The 18,219-nt window shown below is 34.2% G+C and overlaps 1 protein-coding gene across 1 annotated transcript in view; it reads right to left on the bottom strand.

Moving 5' to 3' along the window:
* Positions 1 to 18,219, bottom strand: part of LOC110027819 (aminopeptidase M1) — a 40,071-nt gene that overhangs the window by 10,632 nt on the left and 11,220 nt on the right. Inside the window, exons 4-17 of the mRNA XM_020729415.1 lie at positions 16,635 to 16,821; positions 16,452 to 16,545; positions 16,045 to 16,198; positions 15,694 to 15,798; positions 15,494 to 15,610; positions 12,284 to 12,397; positions 11,732 to 11,914; positions 9,817 to 10,114; positions 9,616 to 9,737; positions 9,439 to 9,536; positions 6,512 to 6,689; positions 6,318 to 6,432; positions 6,154 to 6,221; positions 5,991 to 6,068 (exon numbers count right to left, since the gene is read on the bottom strand). Of these exons, the coding sequence (XP_020585074.1) occupies positions 5,991 to 6,068; positions 6,154 to 6,221; positions 6,318 to 6,432; positions 6,512 to 6,689; positions 9,439 to 9,536; positions 9,616 to 9,737; positions 9,817 to 10,114; positions 11,732 to 11,914; positions 12,284 to 12,397; positions 15,494 to 15,610; positions 15,694 to 15,798; positions 16,045 to 16,198; positions 16,452 to 16,545; positions 16,635 to 16,821 (1,911 nt within the window). The remainder of the gene's footprint in view (positions 1 to 5,990; positions 6,069 to 6,153; positions 6,222 to 6,317; positions 6,433 to 6,511; positions 6,690 to 9,438; positions 9,537 to 9,615; positions 9,738 to 9,816; positions 10,115 to 11,731; positions 11,915 to 12,283; positions 12,398 to 15,493; positions 15,611 to 15,693; positions 15,799 to 16,044; positions 16,199 to 16,451; positions 16,546 to 16,634; positions 16,822 to 18,219) is intronic.

The following is an 18,219-nucleotide window of genomic DNA, read 5'->3' as shown; positions in this document are numbered from 1 at the left end:
GACCCGACCTAGATCTTCTAGGAAGGGTAATATGTCTACTCATGTTTAATGTCCTTATTTAGAATATCAGGAGAGCTGCGGATCCTCACTCCCTTGGTAGACTCAAATTAATGACAAGGATTCATAAGGTTGATATATTTGCTATTTTGAAACCCTTGGTCTCCTCTCCGGATGATCGTATCTTGGGTAAATTCAAAAATTTCTCTTTTTTTGCTAATTGCTCTAACAAAATTTGGTTGTTTTGGCGGAAGCATATTACAGTTGATGTCATCACTAATGATAGGCAGTTTCTGCAACTTCTATTCTCCATGGATGTTTTCTCTGGATATCTTACTTTTGTCTACGTCGGGACTTTTAATGCTGCTAGATTTGATCTCTAGCACAAACTTTCTGAGATGGACACTTCAATCCATCAAAATTGGATGGTTGGAGGGGATTTCAATATGGTTATGCACGAATCTGAAAAGTTACGTGGTCGGAGATTTAACACCACTTTAACCGATAAATTCAATGAAACTTTGGCTATAGCGGGCATTTCTGACTTGGGATTTATTGGTTCTAAATTTACTTGGAAAAGGGGCAAGTTGTTCGAACGACTTGATAGATGCTTTGCTAATCAGCTGTGGCTCTCCTCTTATGGTTTTTCGTACGTTCAACATCTTTGCAGATCTGGATCTGATCATAGCCCACTTCTCTTTTCCTTTGATTACTTTAAAAAGGTCTCCACCTATCATTTTCGTTACTTAAATGTCTGGGTTAGACATGATGATTTCTTGAGATTAATTGCTGATAATTGGAATGGGTAATGTTTGGTACACACTTTGGAAAATGCATAAGAAGGTGGTTGTTGCTCTAAGGTCTTGGAATTGGAATGTCTTTGGTGATGTACATGCTAGAGTTAAGAGAGCCGAACATAGGGTGAGTATGCTTTGAGTATGCTTCAGGGTGAGTATGCTTCAAGTTCTTGATGAGAATACTAATGATATCATCCACAATTTACAGGAGGCTAATAAGGAATTATTGAAGGCCTCTCTATGGGAGGAGGTGTTTTTGCAACAAAAAACTGGGGAGATCCATTTCTCTCAAGATGATAGAAACACTAATATTTTCATGCTTGCATTAAACAAATACGAGCCACTAACACCATTGTGAGGATTAAAAACAATGAGGGGAACTGGATCATAGGGGATGAGGAGATAGGAGAGAGTGCGGTTCTTTATTTTTCTAAACTTTTTGAGTTTCACAAGACTTCGGGCTCTATTGATGCCTCTTTATTTGATGATGTACGTCATCACATGGTAGATCTCGATCTTTGTGGTATTCCCTCGTCTGAGGAAATATATTCTACTCTTCTGGATATTAATTGTAATAAAGCCCCCGGGCCGGATGACTTCACTTCTTCTTTCTACATTAAATGCTGGAGCATTGTTAAAAATAAGGTAGTGGAGGCTATCTAGAGTTTCTTTAAAGGGGAAACACCAGGAAATTATTTCTCTGTCGCTACAATTGTTATCATTCCCAAAAATACTCAAAAGAGTTCTTGGGACTTCTTGGGACCATTTTAGACGACTCCTGCTATTTCAAAGATGATTAGTAAAATTTTGGTCAGACGCATCCAACCTCATCTCAACAAATTAATTTCTTTGAATCAATCTGTCTTTATTCAGGGGCGAGGGATTACTGATAACATCAGGTTGACACAGGAACTCATTCTTAACATTGATAAAAAATGTAGAGGGTGTAACATGATCACTAAATTGGATATCCGTAAGGCTTATGATTCTCTCAGTTGGGAGTTTATTTTGAAGGTTCTTAAGGCTCGTGGTTTCTCTCAGAATTTTTACAAAATTATCCTCTCATGGCTTCATTGCAATAAATATAGTCTTCTAATTAATGGTCATTCTTGGAGATTTTTTAGTGTGAGCCGTGGGATTAAGCAGGAGATCCTTTTTCTCCTACTTTTTTCATTTTAATATTTGACTATCTTTCTCGCCTTCTTAAAAATCTTTTCAGGAGAAACCTCACTTTGCATTACGCTCATAAATCTAACATGGTGGTCACTCATTTAGCTTATGTCGATGACATGATTCTGTTTTTTAATGCTAGCAAAAAAACGGTGAAGAAGATTCATAGCTTAATGGTTGAATTCCAATCCGTCTCTGGTCTTCTTTTTAACGCTAATAAATGTAACATCTACTTGGGAAACATGGTCAATCGTTCAAACGCATGTTGGATTGCCAATTTTACGTGCTTCTCTCTCTCTACCCTTCCCCTTAAATATCTTAGAGTATTTCTCCTTAAAGGCAGAAAGAGGCGCATTCAATTTGACGAGGAAGTGGAAAAGATGAGGAAAAGAATTTTGAATTGGAAAAATAATTTACTTTCCTTTGGGGGTGTATTACTTTGCTCAGGAGCATCCTTCAGTCTCTTCCTTTGTACACTCTTCAAGTACTCCAACCTAAAAAAGTACTATTTTGAACCTTAAAAGATGTCTCAGTAAGTTTTTATGGGTGGGAAATCACTCTGGTAAAAGATAGATGCCTTAAGAGGATATTTGCAAACCCCTGTATGCTGGTGGTTTGGGCTTCAAATCTTTGCAACATATTACTGATATTAATGTTTTTAAGCAATTCTTTAATTTCAGGAAAGGCGAGTCTTTGTGGGCTAATTTCATGCACGGGAAATATTGTCGCTCCTCTCATCCTGCTTTAATTAATTGGCGAATGGGGAATTCCACGATGTGGAAGAAATTGCTTCATATTAGAGATTGGGCGAAGAATTTCATTTACTGGGAGGTGGGGAGTGGAAATATTTTGTTCTGGCATGAATGTTGGTCCCATGTTTTGCTTTATATGAGAGATACGAGGTATTCTACTCTCAAGGTTTCGAATACTTGGGTGGACGGCCATTAGAATTTTCCTCTTCTCATTAGCATTTTGGGGATGGAGGGAGCTGCTTTCATTTCCACCATTCCTATTGAGTCTCAATTGCAAGATACTCCTACTTTGAAATTTCACATGACAAGCTCCATTACTAAATCTTTATATTCCTCTTTACATAACTTCCAAAAACTCCCTTGGGGTGACGGGGTGTGGGATTGAGCATTAACTCCCGCTATGTTTTTCTTGACATGACGCATTTTCCATTTTATAATACCTTGTGATGATATATTAAAGTTGAAAGGTTTAAGAATCGCCTATCGTTGTTGTTTGTGTAATTCGGCGAAGAAAACTATAAGAATCGTCTCTCGTTGTTGTTTGTGTAATTCGGCGAAGAAAACTATAGAGCATATTTTTTTCTCTCGCCCTTTTCACTATTTATATGGAGGAAGGTTGGCTTGTGGTTTGGCACTATCGTCACTCCTGAGAGGAATCTTTTGCTTACTACTATGATTTGTAATCTGGACCGTAAGCAGAAACATTTCTTGCAAATTTACCCTTACATCATATTTTGATTTATCTGGATGGCTCGTAATGATATTATTCATGATGGAAAGACCATTCAGAATATGATGATCTTTACTAATATTATTGCACACATTAACAAGTTATGGAGAATGAGGAGTTTTAAAAAAGTTTCTTTTCGGGCATCAATTATTTTCTGTCTATGGGGCATACAGATTTGGATGAGAGGAGGCTTCCTCATTCACCGATTTTGGTTAGATGGCGGCCACCTCCTAGGAGGTGGATTAAGTTTAACACGGATGGAAATTAGAAAGCCAATTATGCTGGTTGTAGGGCATTGCTAGAAACTATGCAGGAAACTGTATATTTTTCTTTTCATCTACTTCATATGTTGATACTCCCATAGAGGCTGAGGCTCGGGCTATTTTAACGGCTGCTATCATGACTCACTCTCTCAGCTGGCAATTTATTATTTTTGAAAGTGATAATCGCATCTTGGTTGATATTTTGGCTAATGGAGTCGAGGCCCCTTATGAGATCCTTTATTATATTAAGAGGATCAAAGGTTTAATCTCCAATATGAATGTTATGTGGAGTTTCAATTACCGGGAGGGGAACCAACCCGCTAGTTGGCTTGCTAATTTAGGCAGTGCCACTAATATTTGTACGGTGGGATATACTCCCCCTCCCTCTTTGCACATTCTGCTGGTTGGTGACAACATCGATGCTCCTTATATTCGTAAGGATGGTTCCTCTTAGCTTATTTGATTTGGTTGGGTGGTATGTTTCGGCCCAGGCTATTTTTTGGGCTATTTTTAATCTTCTTAACTTATCTCAGGGTGCTTTAGTTGTCTGTTATTGGATGGAGCAAGCAGCATCTATACATGCATTATATGGTAGATGGTTTTACAATACTTGCATGGAGGCCCAGGGCTCCATTACCTCGTATGTGATGAATAATTTGGGAGGCCCATGGCTCCATTTTTTGGCTACGGTTGGGCAGGTTTACTTTACTACAATTTGGTGGTTTCGTAGATGGTTCTTGCTTCGGGTATTGGCTTGGGAGGGTTTATGTGGAGAGATGGTATATGGGATTTATTACAATAATTTTTCTGGAAATACTGTTGAGAATGAGTATTGGAGGTTTAGCTTTTTGCTCCAGCTTTACAATTTTTCTGTGATTGGGGTTAATCACTTCGATATGGAGGCTCATAGCTCCAAATTTATACGAGATTTTCACTCTTTCTCCTGAACATGACCGTGGCTACTTATTTGTTCTTTGCATTTCAGGATGGGGGGTTGGAAGAGCTTGGATCCTTCTCCATCTTCCTTGCTCGCATGTTTTCTTGCTTGTTTGGTGCATTCACGTTTGGTGTTTTCACAGTTTTCGAGCTGCAGGTCTTTGATTTTTGGGATATGCTTGTTCGTGCTATTTCCGGCTTTCAAGACGTCTGATTTTGGCTTTGCTACCTGCGCTACCTTTGTTTCAATTTTTATACATGTTCATATGGGGTGTACTTCATTTGTTGGGTATACGTTTTGTTTGGATATATGTAATTTTGGTTTATATTTACCTTTGTTTCATCTTTATTTCTTTTTTGGGTCTTCGTTTCGTCTTTATTTCTTTTTTGGGTGGAGTTGTGATGCGAAATGAGGAACACCCAGGACGATATACATATTTTTTTATTTTTAGTGTGGATTCTCTTTCTCTCTAATATTTTGTAACCGTCTTTGATATTAACGCGTAAGGAGCCATGAGTAGCTCTTTTCAAATATATATATATATATTCAATAGTATGAAATCATGTCAGAATATATATACTGACAATTGACAAAATTTGTGGCGGAGGTGAAGTCACCAACTTTTTTTATGAAGTCGCCGACTTGATTGATGAGAGTTGTTAGCTTGTTCTAATGAAAGTTGGAGCGTAGAGACTAAGATTGGTGGCTAGCTTCTAAACATGAGCGAACAGCTTCCAAGCTTTGCGAGTACGATGGATTAAGCCTGAAGCTAATTTAGCTTCCAATGAGTTCACCATGATCCTAGTGAGATCTCTATATTTATCTTTCTTACCCCGTTAGGTTGACTTGAATTGACTGCTGTTTGCTTGAACCAAACTTTCTGAGATATTAACAATAATAACCCCATCTCAGGACCCAAAAATAAAAATTTTCATTTATGATCTAAAAATAAATATACCCCAAAATATACCAAACTACCAAGTTAATCGGCAAAGATAGAAACTTTTATAAAGTCCAAATCATTCCCAAAAGTTATTAATAAAAAGACTCTGTAGGCCGAGTTTATCAAATTTTGCAAATTAAACTAAAAAAGGCAAAATTTATGCGAGGGCCAACATAAAAACCACAAACTTTAATCCATACCATACTGTTAGACAGCTTGTGCAAATAGAAGAAAAAATTAAAAGCAACAATGTGCTCAACTTCAAAAATACAGAGTAGAAACGAAGTTACTCTAAACCTTGGGTGCTTAAATATTTAGAATCTGCGCATGGAGGTCAGCGATAGTGGAAAAAATATTTTATGTAAGTATGACCGAATGAAAATTGAACAATGAATATATACCTTCAACCACTTCCATGCAACTTCTCGTCCTTCCAAGCTAATTCCTGAGAGCCCAAAAACTGCATCTTGATTCCTCACCTTAAAATTAGTCCAAACAACTTTAGTTTAGAAATAAAAATAAGAGCACATTGCATTGGCAAAAAGAACAAATATCAACCCAAACCTCTGACGAAAGGACAAAGTTTAAAGCTTCGGAAACAATGTCTGGGTCAGGGGAAGATGCCAAACAGCCTATAATAAAAGAAACAGGAGAGAATCGCTAGTGAGGAATCCAGGTAAATATTGCACAATTTTCTAAATCTTCACAGAAAATTTACTCATATATACTTAATATTCGGGTTTTCTCTTGGCTTAAATCAGTTTCTCTATAAAGTTTTAGAAGAGAGTCATATCCGTATTTATTTGTCTTATCAACAGCTCGAATGACAGCAACATAAGCAGCCTAAAAAGAAAGACACAATAACATCAGCAACAGCTCAATCAAATTCTGTTCTTGAACAGAAATCTATGAATTTACGTACATGTCTGGTATCAGGAGGAAGGAGCAAGGTATCCCTATCATTCAAGAAAGCATTAAAGCGCTTCAACGCTTCATCATGAGTTGCAGGATGTCCAAATTTAGCTAAAGCACTCAAGATTTCTCCTCTTAACATTGCGTCCAAATGGCTCTCGCCCTCTTTTGGGTCCCAACCTAATCTCCTGTAAATGTTAAAATAGAAATACTGTGGATGAATTGAAGCTATCAAGAAAAAATTAAAAATAAAAATGAAAATGAAAAAGTTATTTTAAGGCATAATTAAGAGTAGTCTCAGCAAAGATTTTTCTTTAAAAGAGAGAAATAAACATAAGCATACATACAATATAGATTAGTCAAAAGAAATAAAATAAAATAAAATAAAATAAAATAAAAGACAGGTGAGCTAGCTTAGAAGAAGATACATATGGGTAAATTTTCAAGTCCAATTGAAAATTCAAAGACAACTATAACCAAAGTTCATGTAGAAATAGAAAATTAAAATTGAAGTCACGGTTCACCTTTATATGACATACTCATTGAAACTTTAAAAATAACGGGAGATATCAGTGCAGCTTCTTAATATCCTAAAAGTAAAAAAATTAGACTTGGAAGAAGATGCCGCATGCTGAAGAAGAAGTATTCGGGTACTAATTTTTAGTAACACGTGAGCTTTTCAATATTTTCATAATATTATCGTGTGTCATGCAATGAATATAGAGAAGACAGTCGGAAAATATAAACACAGAAGAAAGTTGTCATTATTCAATGATCAATTATCATATGACTGAAAGGTAACTACTGAAGCAAGAGACAAAACCAGAGTATCTATTTTGGTGCGGGCACATTTTCAATTCATCAATTTGTTTTTAAAAGCATAGATAGAGTGAAAAACGTATATATTTTTAATATATTATGCAGAATTATATCACTAGTTTTAGAATTTTGAGGACTATCCTGTAGACTTGATTTATCACAAGGTTAAAAAATCACATCAGTTTCATGTGTCATGAAGAACCATATAGGACAAAAAATGGACAAAATTGGTCGGCATTTCATTCTAATATTATGATAATAATTATATAATCCTAGGAGAGTTTTTAACAATAGACATACAAAAATACAAAAATAATTATAATAGTCCATGAATTAGTGAGTTAGCAGAATAATAATAATAGAATAATTATGATAGTCTACGGATTGAAGAGTAGGCAAAAAAAATTACATAAATCAATGAGATGACAAATATTAGCCAGTCCAATTTCTGATATAACCCAAAGCCAGCCCATTACTTAGATTAGCACTCTTATTTGTAACTCACATTCACCATCTCAAGTTGCCCTCTAATCAATACTATTGACATTGTATTAAGGGGGATTTGTGGTGCAAAAGAGGTCATTCAACAATGGGAGCACTTAAAATCGCATGACAATCTCAAGTATAATGGGTTGAGATGTTAACAACGTTTAGTAATGGCGTAATGATGAGTAGCACGTGGCTGATGGAAATATAAGGCTTTATTTCATAGGTTTTCCTTTGGTGGTGGTGAGGTCAATTGTTGCGGTATCACTAGAGAAGTAGAGCAAGTGTTCCCAAGTGAACATGAACAAGTGGAGGAAGTATTTACATTAGAGGTGTCAGGGTAAATGCAAGTCAACCCAACTCATTTTTTTAAATCATTTTAAAAATTATTTTAAACCCCATAAAACTTTAAAATAAATTATTGATTAACAAAATTAAGAGGATAATCATTGGTAATTAGGATGACTTTAACTTGTATTATTAGAACATTGGCAAGATATTTGGAGTTTGATTGACCAATCTTTCTTTATTTTCATAAAAAAAAATAAATAAATAAATTGGTGACAATGAGATCTGAACTTCATTTGATTAGCATATTCTTAGTAGTCAGTAGATTCTTTTTACAACTTTTATACTTACTGATCAAAATATTCTATGTTAATTAAAAATATGACAATCATCTGATTTTGCACATTGCCTTTCAGTAAGATTTTAATTGCTACCAATGCTTGATGGTTTTTACTTATCTAATATAATTAAATGCTCAATCTCAATTTAAGTCAAGACAAAAAAAAAAGTAAAAGATCTATTTCAATATGTTAAAAGCTGAGAAATTAAAACACTATCACAAATACAACGTATAGTTTTTAATGATGTAATAAAAGCACATGATGAAAAGCTTGAGAATTTTTTAGGAAAAAAAATAAGTTTTTATGATCTATAAGCAAAAATTGAAACTCCAACAAACCTTTCCTCATGAAAGTTTAAAAAAATGATGTAGTATACTCATAATAGAAATGGAGGTAAGTAGATAAATAATGAGTAGGGCTGTCAAAAAAGCTTGATGTTTGTGAACAACTGCTGTTTGGCTTGCTAAGTGGCATGTATTTGGTTCGTTCAGTAAGCAAATGAGCCGAACACAAATAGTTATTTTGAGCTCGATTTATAGATGAGCCGAACACGAATAGACCTTTGCTTGATTGTGCTTGCAGCTTGTTTAGTGTAAAAATAATTAACTAATTAAATAAATACAATTTATTATAATTTTTTATTGATTTTTTTGTTTTATTTTAAAAAAATGTTAAATTTTATTATTTTACAAATCATTTCAGGTCAATTTGAGCTAAAAACGAACAAACAAATTTTAATCAAGTCGAACATAAACATACTACTCACGAGTTATTTCAAACAGGGGCTAATCTCAAACAAAAAATTTTTAAATGAGCCAAACATGAACAAACACCGGACTCGCTCAAGCTCAACTTGTTTATGCCCCTAATCATGCAGACCTCTTTTATGATCAACAATATAAAAGAGAACTTAAAAACCAATATAAAAATGCTGGTGACCAGGCCTTTTAACGTATAATTATGTAAATAGACAGAAAATTAACTACTGCTTCTGACAACTTACTCTGCAGAATGCTGGAGGAGACTAATTACAAATTGCTTGATGTCGGCAGACAACTCAGGACTGGCATCAGCTATCATGTATATTACCTTGTAACTCACCTGCAATTCATAAAAGGAGGATACATGAAAACCAGAGCCATTAAATAAGCAAAGAAAATAAATCGAAAGAATTGCATACTGTGATTAAGTGAGAAGTGACAGTATACTCAGGTTCTTCTCTATAAGCGGTCATTAAAGAGAGCAATGATGACAAATTCTGCTTGGAAGCCATGCATAGTGCATATGAATCATCCAAGATCCCTACGTTAGAAAAATTAATAAAGATAAATAAAGGAACTAAAAGACCAATATGCAAAGTGAAGGAATTAAAAGAAATTACCGAATCTGTCTGTTGCAGATAGTTTGTTGTTTTCTATTGCATATCTGATTCCAGTTTCAAGTTCGCCATTATATTTCACCCTATAGAAACCTGTCTGATCAACATTGAATTTGATCCAAAAGCATCCAGCCTTTTCTCCAGTATTAGTGATTGATGAATCGAGAAGTTGAGAAACATTAATTAACTCTGATTTTGTTTGTAGAAGAAACTTTTTTGTAGTTTCATATGAGCCACAACACATTGTGATAGGAACAATCCACTCCCCAACTCCTGGAGAACCACTTGCCAGAAAAAGGGACTGCCATAAAGAAACAAATACTTAATCACTGAGGAACCAAATTTTCAACATTAAAAACACAAAAAAAAAAAAAAATCAAAGCATGAAAGATGCAAATTATCGTTAAATAAATGTGAGCTAAAAAAAGGGTTCTTTATGTAGATCCAATCTCCTCCAGCACATGTTCTCATTCGGACCAAACATGTATAGAAAAAGGGCACAAAAGCTAAAAGAAAAACAGAAATGTGGACCAAACATGTTGCATCAACTAGAAGTAAAAAGGGTACAAAAGCTAAAAGAAAAACAGAACGAGTAAAAAGTAGAGGGACTCCCTCTTTTACATGGACTGTGGACCAAACATGTATAGAAAATACAAAATTCAAATGTAGACACAGCTGCATCCAACGTTGGTCATGCTCCAACAAATGAGTCACCTTCCACCGGGTGGTCACTCGTACATTTCCCATAAGGGTAGGGATAATGACGACGAACGTCTTGAACTAACTAGGAGGGGAAGGTATAAAACAACTAGATGACGAACGTCTCGAACCAACACAAGTTCTCATTTAAGGGTAGGCCTAGACCGATATTTAGGTTATCTCCATAGTAGCTTGAAAATTATACATCCAAATCATGGTGAAGTAGACAGTTAAAATTAGGTAAGAATGAGTTCACAAACCATTGCTCGTAACTTGTGTCGGTTGAAGCCTCGTATATTAACTGGCTCTTTGGGATAGCTTTTCACTGTATTGCATTTCAAAATATTACCATAGTAGTGTTTAGCTTTTTTTTTTTTTTTTTCTACTGGTGGGAAGCCATTCTGTATAGACAGATCTAATAAAGTGTGATAGCTATAAGAATACACATGTTTGATTTTTCAAAATAAAAAATATTTATATACTCACAGCAACCTTTAAGAAAGTTGTTTCCAAACAACAGCTTTACAAACACATTTACTAAAAGCATTTGTTTCGGCCTAGTAAGTAGCTATGCTAAGTGAGTTTAGAAATTCAGCACAATTTTAATTCATTCCCAAAAACCATAGTTTAGCTCAGCTCATATAATAAAATGATGCCAGATGTTGTAGCGCATTAGCGATCATAGACAAGCATGCAAAATCAGCATAAAATTCTTTATCGATACAGTAAGGGGGTCTTTGGCTACGCCCAGAATTTAATAAATCTTGTAAATCCGGATTTATCAAATCCAAAAGGGTTAAATCCAGAAAAACATTTTGTTTGATTAGATTAAATCCAATTAAATCCCTTTGAAGTGTTTGGCGATGAGAGAATTGACAACTCACATATCCTCTCTTAAATCCTCTGAATCCATATAAAAATTGGATTTGATAAATCCAGGATTACTTATAAAATAAAGAAAATTTTGGATTTAGATAACGGTGAGATGCAAAAAACTTTTTTTTTTGGGCAGATTTAAGTTAATATTTAACGAAGATCTGTGTTTAAATAGTGTACAAAACACCCCCCTAAGTAGATCTATCAATTCAAGCAAAAAGGCTTAAATTCTCATAGAAATGCAAGGAACTTAAACATGCGCACTGAAAATGTTCTGGAAAAATTAAAAAAAATGAAAATGATGAAAACATTTATATATATAATACGAGTTCTCTTTGCATACCTGTTTAAGCTCCAATTTTCCATCCCTCAAGGTCACATCAACAACTGGATAACCCTGCTGCTTAGTCCATGAATTCATCAAAATTTTTACTGGTTCACCTGAGCCCTCCTCTAGAACATTCCACAAGTCTTCGGTCTTTGCATTGGAATAAGCAAATCTTTTCACATATGAAGCCAACGATTTCTGAATGACAGTAATAATTTCAGAGATATAGAAACACAGGTATTGCATAAATCATAATAGAGCTCACTTCTAAAGTCAACCAAAACATAGACGAAGAAACATTTGAAAGGTAAGAAATCTATTAAAATCCAGAGAAATGGCGTGTACAGTCATTATTTAAAATTCAACTTTAGTCATTACCTATTTAGGTATGGTATAGTTTAAGAAGCAGATAATTTTATTGCAGTAAAAAGAGAGCAGAAATAAACCAAGAAACCACTTTTAGTTCAGCTCAAAGGTGTAAACTTAGGAAAAACTTCTACATTATCGAGAAATTCATCATAACAAGGAATAAAAAACTTCTAGAATCACTTCATAGCAAAACCAAACCTGAAAACACTCAGCACCAAGGAAACATTGCAACATTCGGATCAGAGAGGCTCCTTTTAGGTAACTAATTGCATCAAAAATTTCATCAATCTCATTAGCGTGATTTATATCAACCTGCAGAGAAAAAAATGTGATTATTGCCATATTGTAACGCCAAAGTAAAAGAAATTCTTCACGTGTGTATTGCAAGCAAAATGAAAGACGGTTCAACAAGTTATCAATAGTTTGACTAATGGAGCAAGGCATAAACAACAATGATGTGGAATGTCCTAATACAGCTTTTAGGTGGAGCTCATATAAACTATGGATTTTTTTTAAATATTATGGATTTCAGTCGCATGCAACTTGCTGTTCTGGTTCCTCTATTTCTGCCACTATCTAGTTCCTGCTCTGGAGTTTGTTGGACTTCTTTTTATATATGGCTCTCCCATCAGTAGAATTATAAGCCTACAGTTTATTATATTCAGGACATGTGAGATTTGGAACCTGAACCCTGACTTGGATAAAGGGCGAGGTTGCAATTTGTTATCATGTGCTGGAAGTAAAAGATTTGAATCCTAAATACGACTTGGATAAGGCCGTAATATTGATTAATTTTGAAATAAATCCTTCAAAAAAGACTTAAATCTTAGTGTTTAGTAAACGGACTGGTTTGTCCTTATATCAGCATATCTATTAGCACAAGGATAAAAATTTATAATAAATAATCTGAAGCATGCAAGTTTTTATAATTCTTAAATTTAATTAAATTACTTCCATATTTAATTTGAAATGAACCGCGCTACAAGTCATTGAAAATACTATTTGAAGCTATATCTAAATCTTTTAGTATTTTTTTTTTCATCTTTTAGTATTTAAGCATGATACTAGCATCCATTAGGGTTGTCAAACCCGTCTACATTCCCAAAAATAAAATCAATAGCATCTCATCTAAAGCCAATAAAATACTTTATTGCTAGAAACACGTATGGTTGAAATTTATCCAATTAATAAAAATATTGTTCATGAATATTGATATAAGAAATCAATAGCATCTCATCTTAATATATATCAGATTTTTGTTACATCTAAACTTACATCTACATTAGATGATCATCACGAGCATAAATCAAAGCTTAATCAAAATTGAAAGATGAAAACAAAATTGATTTTGAGATTACAAATATACCGAAACATATAAGAAATCAAGTAAACGTTTGAAGTGAAACTAAACAAATAATGCTATTGTAGTTGACCAATCTGAAAATCTAACTTTTAAATAATTACTTCATAAAATATTTTATGATAAATGATTAGATTGATATTTATTATTTTTAGTTGATTTGATGATATAAATTCATAGAACAAGCCTCACAACAAGGGCTAAGTGACACCAATATTTCATAAATTCATTAATAATAAATGACTTAAATGAAGCCCAAAATATAAATTAAATATATGTGGCAAATCCTAAAAGTGCATCATACATCGAAGCAAATTATCAAGTCATTTAGGCTTTTTTATTATTATTATAAATAGTGGTTTGCTTGCTTTTAAATATTTTATATTCTCATTTTCTAAGAATTAATTATAGGTCATTATTGGAATTCATTAAGACACATTAGTTTCATATCATTTTTGTTACTTCCCTCATTTCAAATAGTTGGATACTCGAAGAATACTGGTTATATGACAATTATCAGCTTTCTACGGTTGCAAAAAAACAATACATTGAGCTTAAACCCAGTGATAAAGTAGTGGTGCATCTAAATTCAAAAAAAGCTTTCATTTGGAATCTGTAAGAAGTAAAAACAAGAAACAACAAGTCATTTATAATGTATCTGATTCAAACATATTTCATGAACTTGCTATCAACTTCATGGATTCTTCACTTTTCACTCTTCTTTATGAATTGACATCTAATGCTTATGTTAGACATAATATATTTCTTATTTCTGAAATTATTTTTTATTATGAGGTTGTGTATACTGTTGGTCATGGATTCCAAAGATAGCAAGTGCTCTAGCCATGCAATATTTATGTGATGTATGTAGATTATATTGCATAGAGTGCAAACTTACCAAAAGAATATCAATGCTCAATTTTTCAAAGTTGATTTATACGAAGCTAAGTACATCAATGTGGAATTTGTCAAGGCAGTTTTTAGTTTCTTAAGAATATAGGTTTTTCCATTTAATACAGTTCAGAATTTAGTTCTGTGGTTCGGAATAATCTAAGTTCCTATAGCTTTGACAAAGTTTATTTCGGTTTCATTATTTCTGCTGCTATTTACTCTCATATCTACTGCTTGTTGGGCTTCTTGTTATCTACAGTTCTCCTTTTGCTGGAATTATAGGTCTGCGGTTTGTTACCTTCTGCTGGATTTATAGGATTTAGATAATGTGGCTTGAATAACGGCGGGCATGTCGTTTGTTGCCCTTTGCTAGAATTGTAAATTTGAAATTGAACCAGCCTTCATGAGGCATGAATATGAGTTGGTTTTCGTACAATCAACTAAAATCAAGACTTAAATTTTCAATTTTGAAAGCCAAACTAAGCTGATTTGGTATGAACTGATAACCATAAGGTAATGTAAAAATATTGACGTTCCTAATCCCATAGTGTACTTGTGAAACACCTCCCCAAGCCTCCCAAATCCTTCTTATACGCACACACTGCAATACTGCACACCTAAACACCTAAATATAAGTGCAACCCGTTTTACTAGTCAAAGCACCCTCTTTCCAAGCCTTGTACACACATCCAACTCCACAAGCCCACCTTTAGAACAAGTTCCAACTCCTGTAAAAAGTAAATGCACACAGAGAAGTGTCAAAATAGTTCCCTAAATCTTTGCAATGGCCCATTTTAATCCCAGAGTCTATACAAGTGCTAATTTAGTCTCGAGACACTTTTAATATGAATGGAAATAATCCCCACGGAGGATTGTATTAGCCCCAATTTGAAGAGTATGAGGATTAATTTGACACTTTTATACTCTGAGACTAAAATGACCCCATTAAATAGTCAAGAAACTTTGTTAGCACTTTACTCTTAATTCCAGTTGAACCAATTAGCCTAATCATCATATGCAATGATGCAAAATTTAATTCTAGTTAAATTCAGGTTTTTTTTTTCCATTGGATTTGAAAGCAAAAATATTCTAAGTGTTTTAACAACAAAATTTTGCATGCTAAAAAAAAAATTGACACGCTCAAAAAAGAACTTCACCTCAATAGGATGTGATTCCGCAAGTGCATCCAGGCGAAGGCCTGAAACAGTGTCATCAAGAAATTGTGTCCAGATTTTCCATTCAGGAAATATGGAATCTGCTGCTAAATAACTAACCTGTAAATATACAATTAAACTCATTCAACAATTCCACAAGTACATCTAGTAAAGAAAGTCACAAAGAAGGTGAGCTTGGCTACCCATGTCGCAAATCCCTCATTAAGCCATAAATGAGTCCACCATTCCATGGTGACAAGATTGCCAAACCACTGATGTGCCAATTCATGCCCAACGACGGTTGCCACCTGAAAGTTCCATTCAGACACAACAGCCCTTCAAAATGATGAGCAATGGTAATATCATTTTCTTAAACAAAGTAATCAAGAAAACCATAAGATATTAACGGAAAATTGGTTATGCAATTGAGTATTGCTACTAGACATGGAATGTAAATTAACAAAAGATGAAAATAAATATAAAAAAAAAACTAAGCAAATATATTTTTCAATGGAGTGAAAAAAAGGAGAAAAAGCAAAGCAAATATAAGTTACCCTTTGCTTATTTGCAGCAGCTGAATGGCGTTCATCATAGAGAAGAGCCGTTTCTCTATAAGTCACTAAACCATAGTTCTCCATGGCGCCAGCAGCAAAATCCGGAATGGCAATCATGTCAAGTTTAGGAAGTGGATATGGAACTGCAAAGTACCTGGATTATGGTGATTAATCATTAACTGGAAGTAATTGATCGAGAAAAGCAGTTGACCACAAAGAAGAATAACAATCAATGAGTACAAAAAATCTAAAACCAACAGATAAATAGTAAGAAAACTTCTAATGGCGAGAGAACTAAATAAAAAAACCTAGTAACACAGAACTGAGCAGCCAAGAGCAAAATATATATATATATATAATATATATATATGGATAATAAAATATCAAATATAAAGTCTGTGAATTACTCTTTATAAAGATCTAATGTTTTCACAGCTACATCCAAAGCAAATTTTCCTTGATTGCTTTTACCCACTTGACAATAGACTCGAACATTAATCCCTGAAGAAGATTGAAAGAGAAAAATAATTAGCACTTGATAGGTGAACAAAAGATATGATGTCAAATAATTTGAAATCATACTGACTGACCATCAGTTGTGGAGGCCTCTACAAAATCAAACAAGCCCACAACAACAGCAACCAAATAAGTAGACATAATGGGAGATTCCTGGTAATATAGCTTCTTCACATTCCCGTTGACTTCTTCTTTAGTAACAGGCATATTTGACAATGCTACATGATCAGAAGGTACTTCCAAAATTATCTTGAATGAAGCCTGACTTAGGAATAGAGAAAAATGGCTTAGAGCAAAATAAAGAAGGAAGATTTGCATATATGCCAATTAATGCCTATGTATTAGCATATCTAACACCAAAACTTCAATTTTTATATACACACCACCTTACCTATGCATGAAAAGGTGTACTTCACCTTTTAGAAGTTAAAATGGTGGTATTTTTTATGTGAATAGAAGGATTTGGGTGGTATAAATTTAAAAAGTAAAAGTTTAGGTGTTAGATATGTAAATATATAGGAATTGAGTGGTATGTAAGTAAATGCTCCAATAAAGAAACAGTATTGGGCTCTTGAAAAGAAAATAAAATGAGAAAGAATTAACAGGAAAAATGTTAAGAATTGACTGCTGAAAGAATATTAAGAGATTAGCAAAATTTTAATTGCCAATGTTATCAAGAGCGGAACTAAAATATGCAAATAATTATAAGCCAATTAGTGCAACTAAAAGGGTGATCTCTCAATCGAAGCAAGCCTTTAGGAAGGAGCAGCCAGAATACATCCCATAGTTGGGAAGGGGAATAATAAACTACTATAGTAATTAGTGCTAGTTAGAGTTTCACTGGGCTGACTAGGTTAGTTAATATTTAATGGTACTATATAAGCTAATCAGTATCTGAATGCACAAATTATGGACATTAAATAAGGTTTAAAATGACCAGAGTGATTATGAGTTAATTAATTAGAAGTTAAAAGTGGTCTAATTAATTATTTCGATAATAAGGGGAACTAGTTTTGACTTGAAGTAGGAATTTTTAGCGACAGATTGGGAACATCAACTATACAAAGATTTTTACCCTGTGGCCACGGCTTTATTTTATCATGGTTAAGTTTTTCCCTTGTCACAGGTTATTGGGATAATTGCCCTTCTAATGTAGGAAAAAAATCTCAACAAAGGATGTCTCTGAGGCTTAATAGAACAAACTTAATTCATATAGGAATTGCATGGCTTTACTCTCGCGCATATGACATTCCATAAGTCCCATTTCAGTAGGCTGCCAAGTGCTTGAGATGGGGGGATTTGAGATAGTTGTAAACCCCTATATGTGGACCACAAAATCAAAACAGTTGAAACTTCTAATTTTATTATTAGGTGTTGTTGACCTCAATTTTTTCGTGAGGTCTAGTATTCCTCGTAGGAGTTAGGATCTAGCCTTAGGGGTCTTCCTGCGACTATCTTAAAACCTTAGAAGTGGAACCCGCCTCGTTTAAGTTCGACCCGCTTCCGTCCCCTTCTGGAGTTTCGCGTGTGTGGTATCGACTTCTAACACTTAGAAGGATGAAACCAACATGAGGAACCCAAAAGGGATTCCTATAGGACCTTTTGAGCCTTAGGGTGACCTTCTGCACAATTCGCACTCCCGCGCGCACAAACTTCGCA

The sequence above is a fragment of the Phalaenopsis equestris genome, unplaced genomic scaffold (assembly GCF_001263595.1).
Source record: "Phalaenopsis equestris unplaced genomic scaffold, ASM126359v1 Scaffold000450, whole genome shotgun sequence".
In the NCBI taxonomy this organism is placed as follows: domain Eukaryota; kingdom Viridiplantae; phylum Streptophyta; class Magnoliopsida; order Asparagales; family Orchidaceae; genus Phalaenopsis; species Phalaenopsis equestris.
Note: the sequence above shows the minus strand (reverse complement) of the source record. Positions and strands in the feature narration are given on the sequence as shown.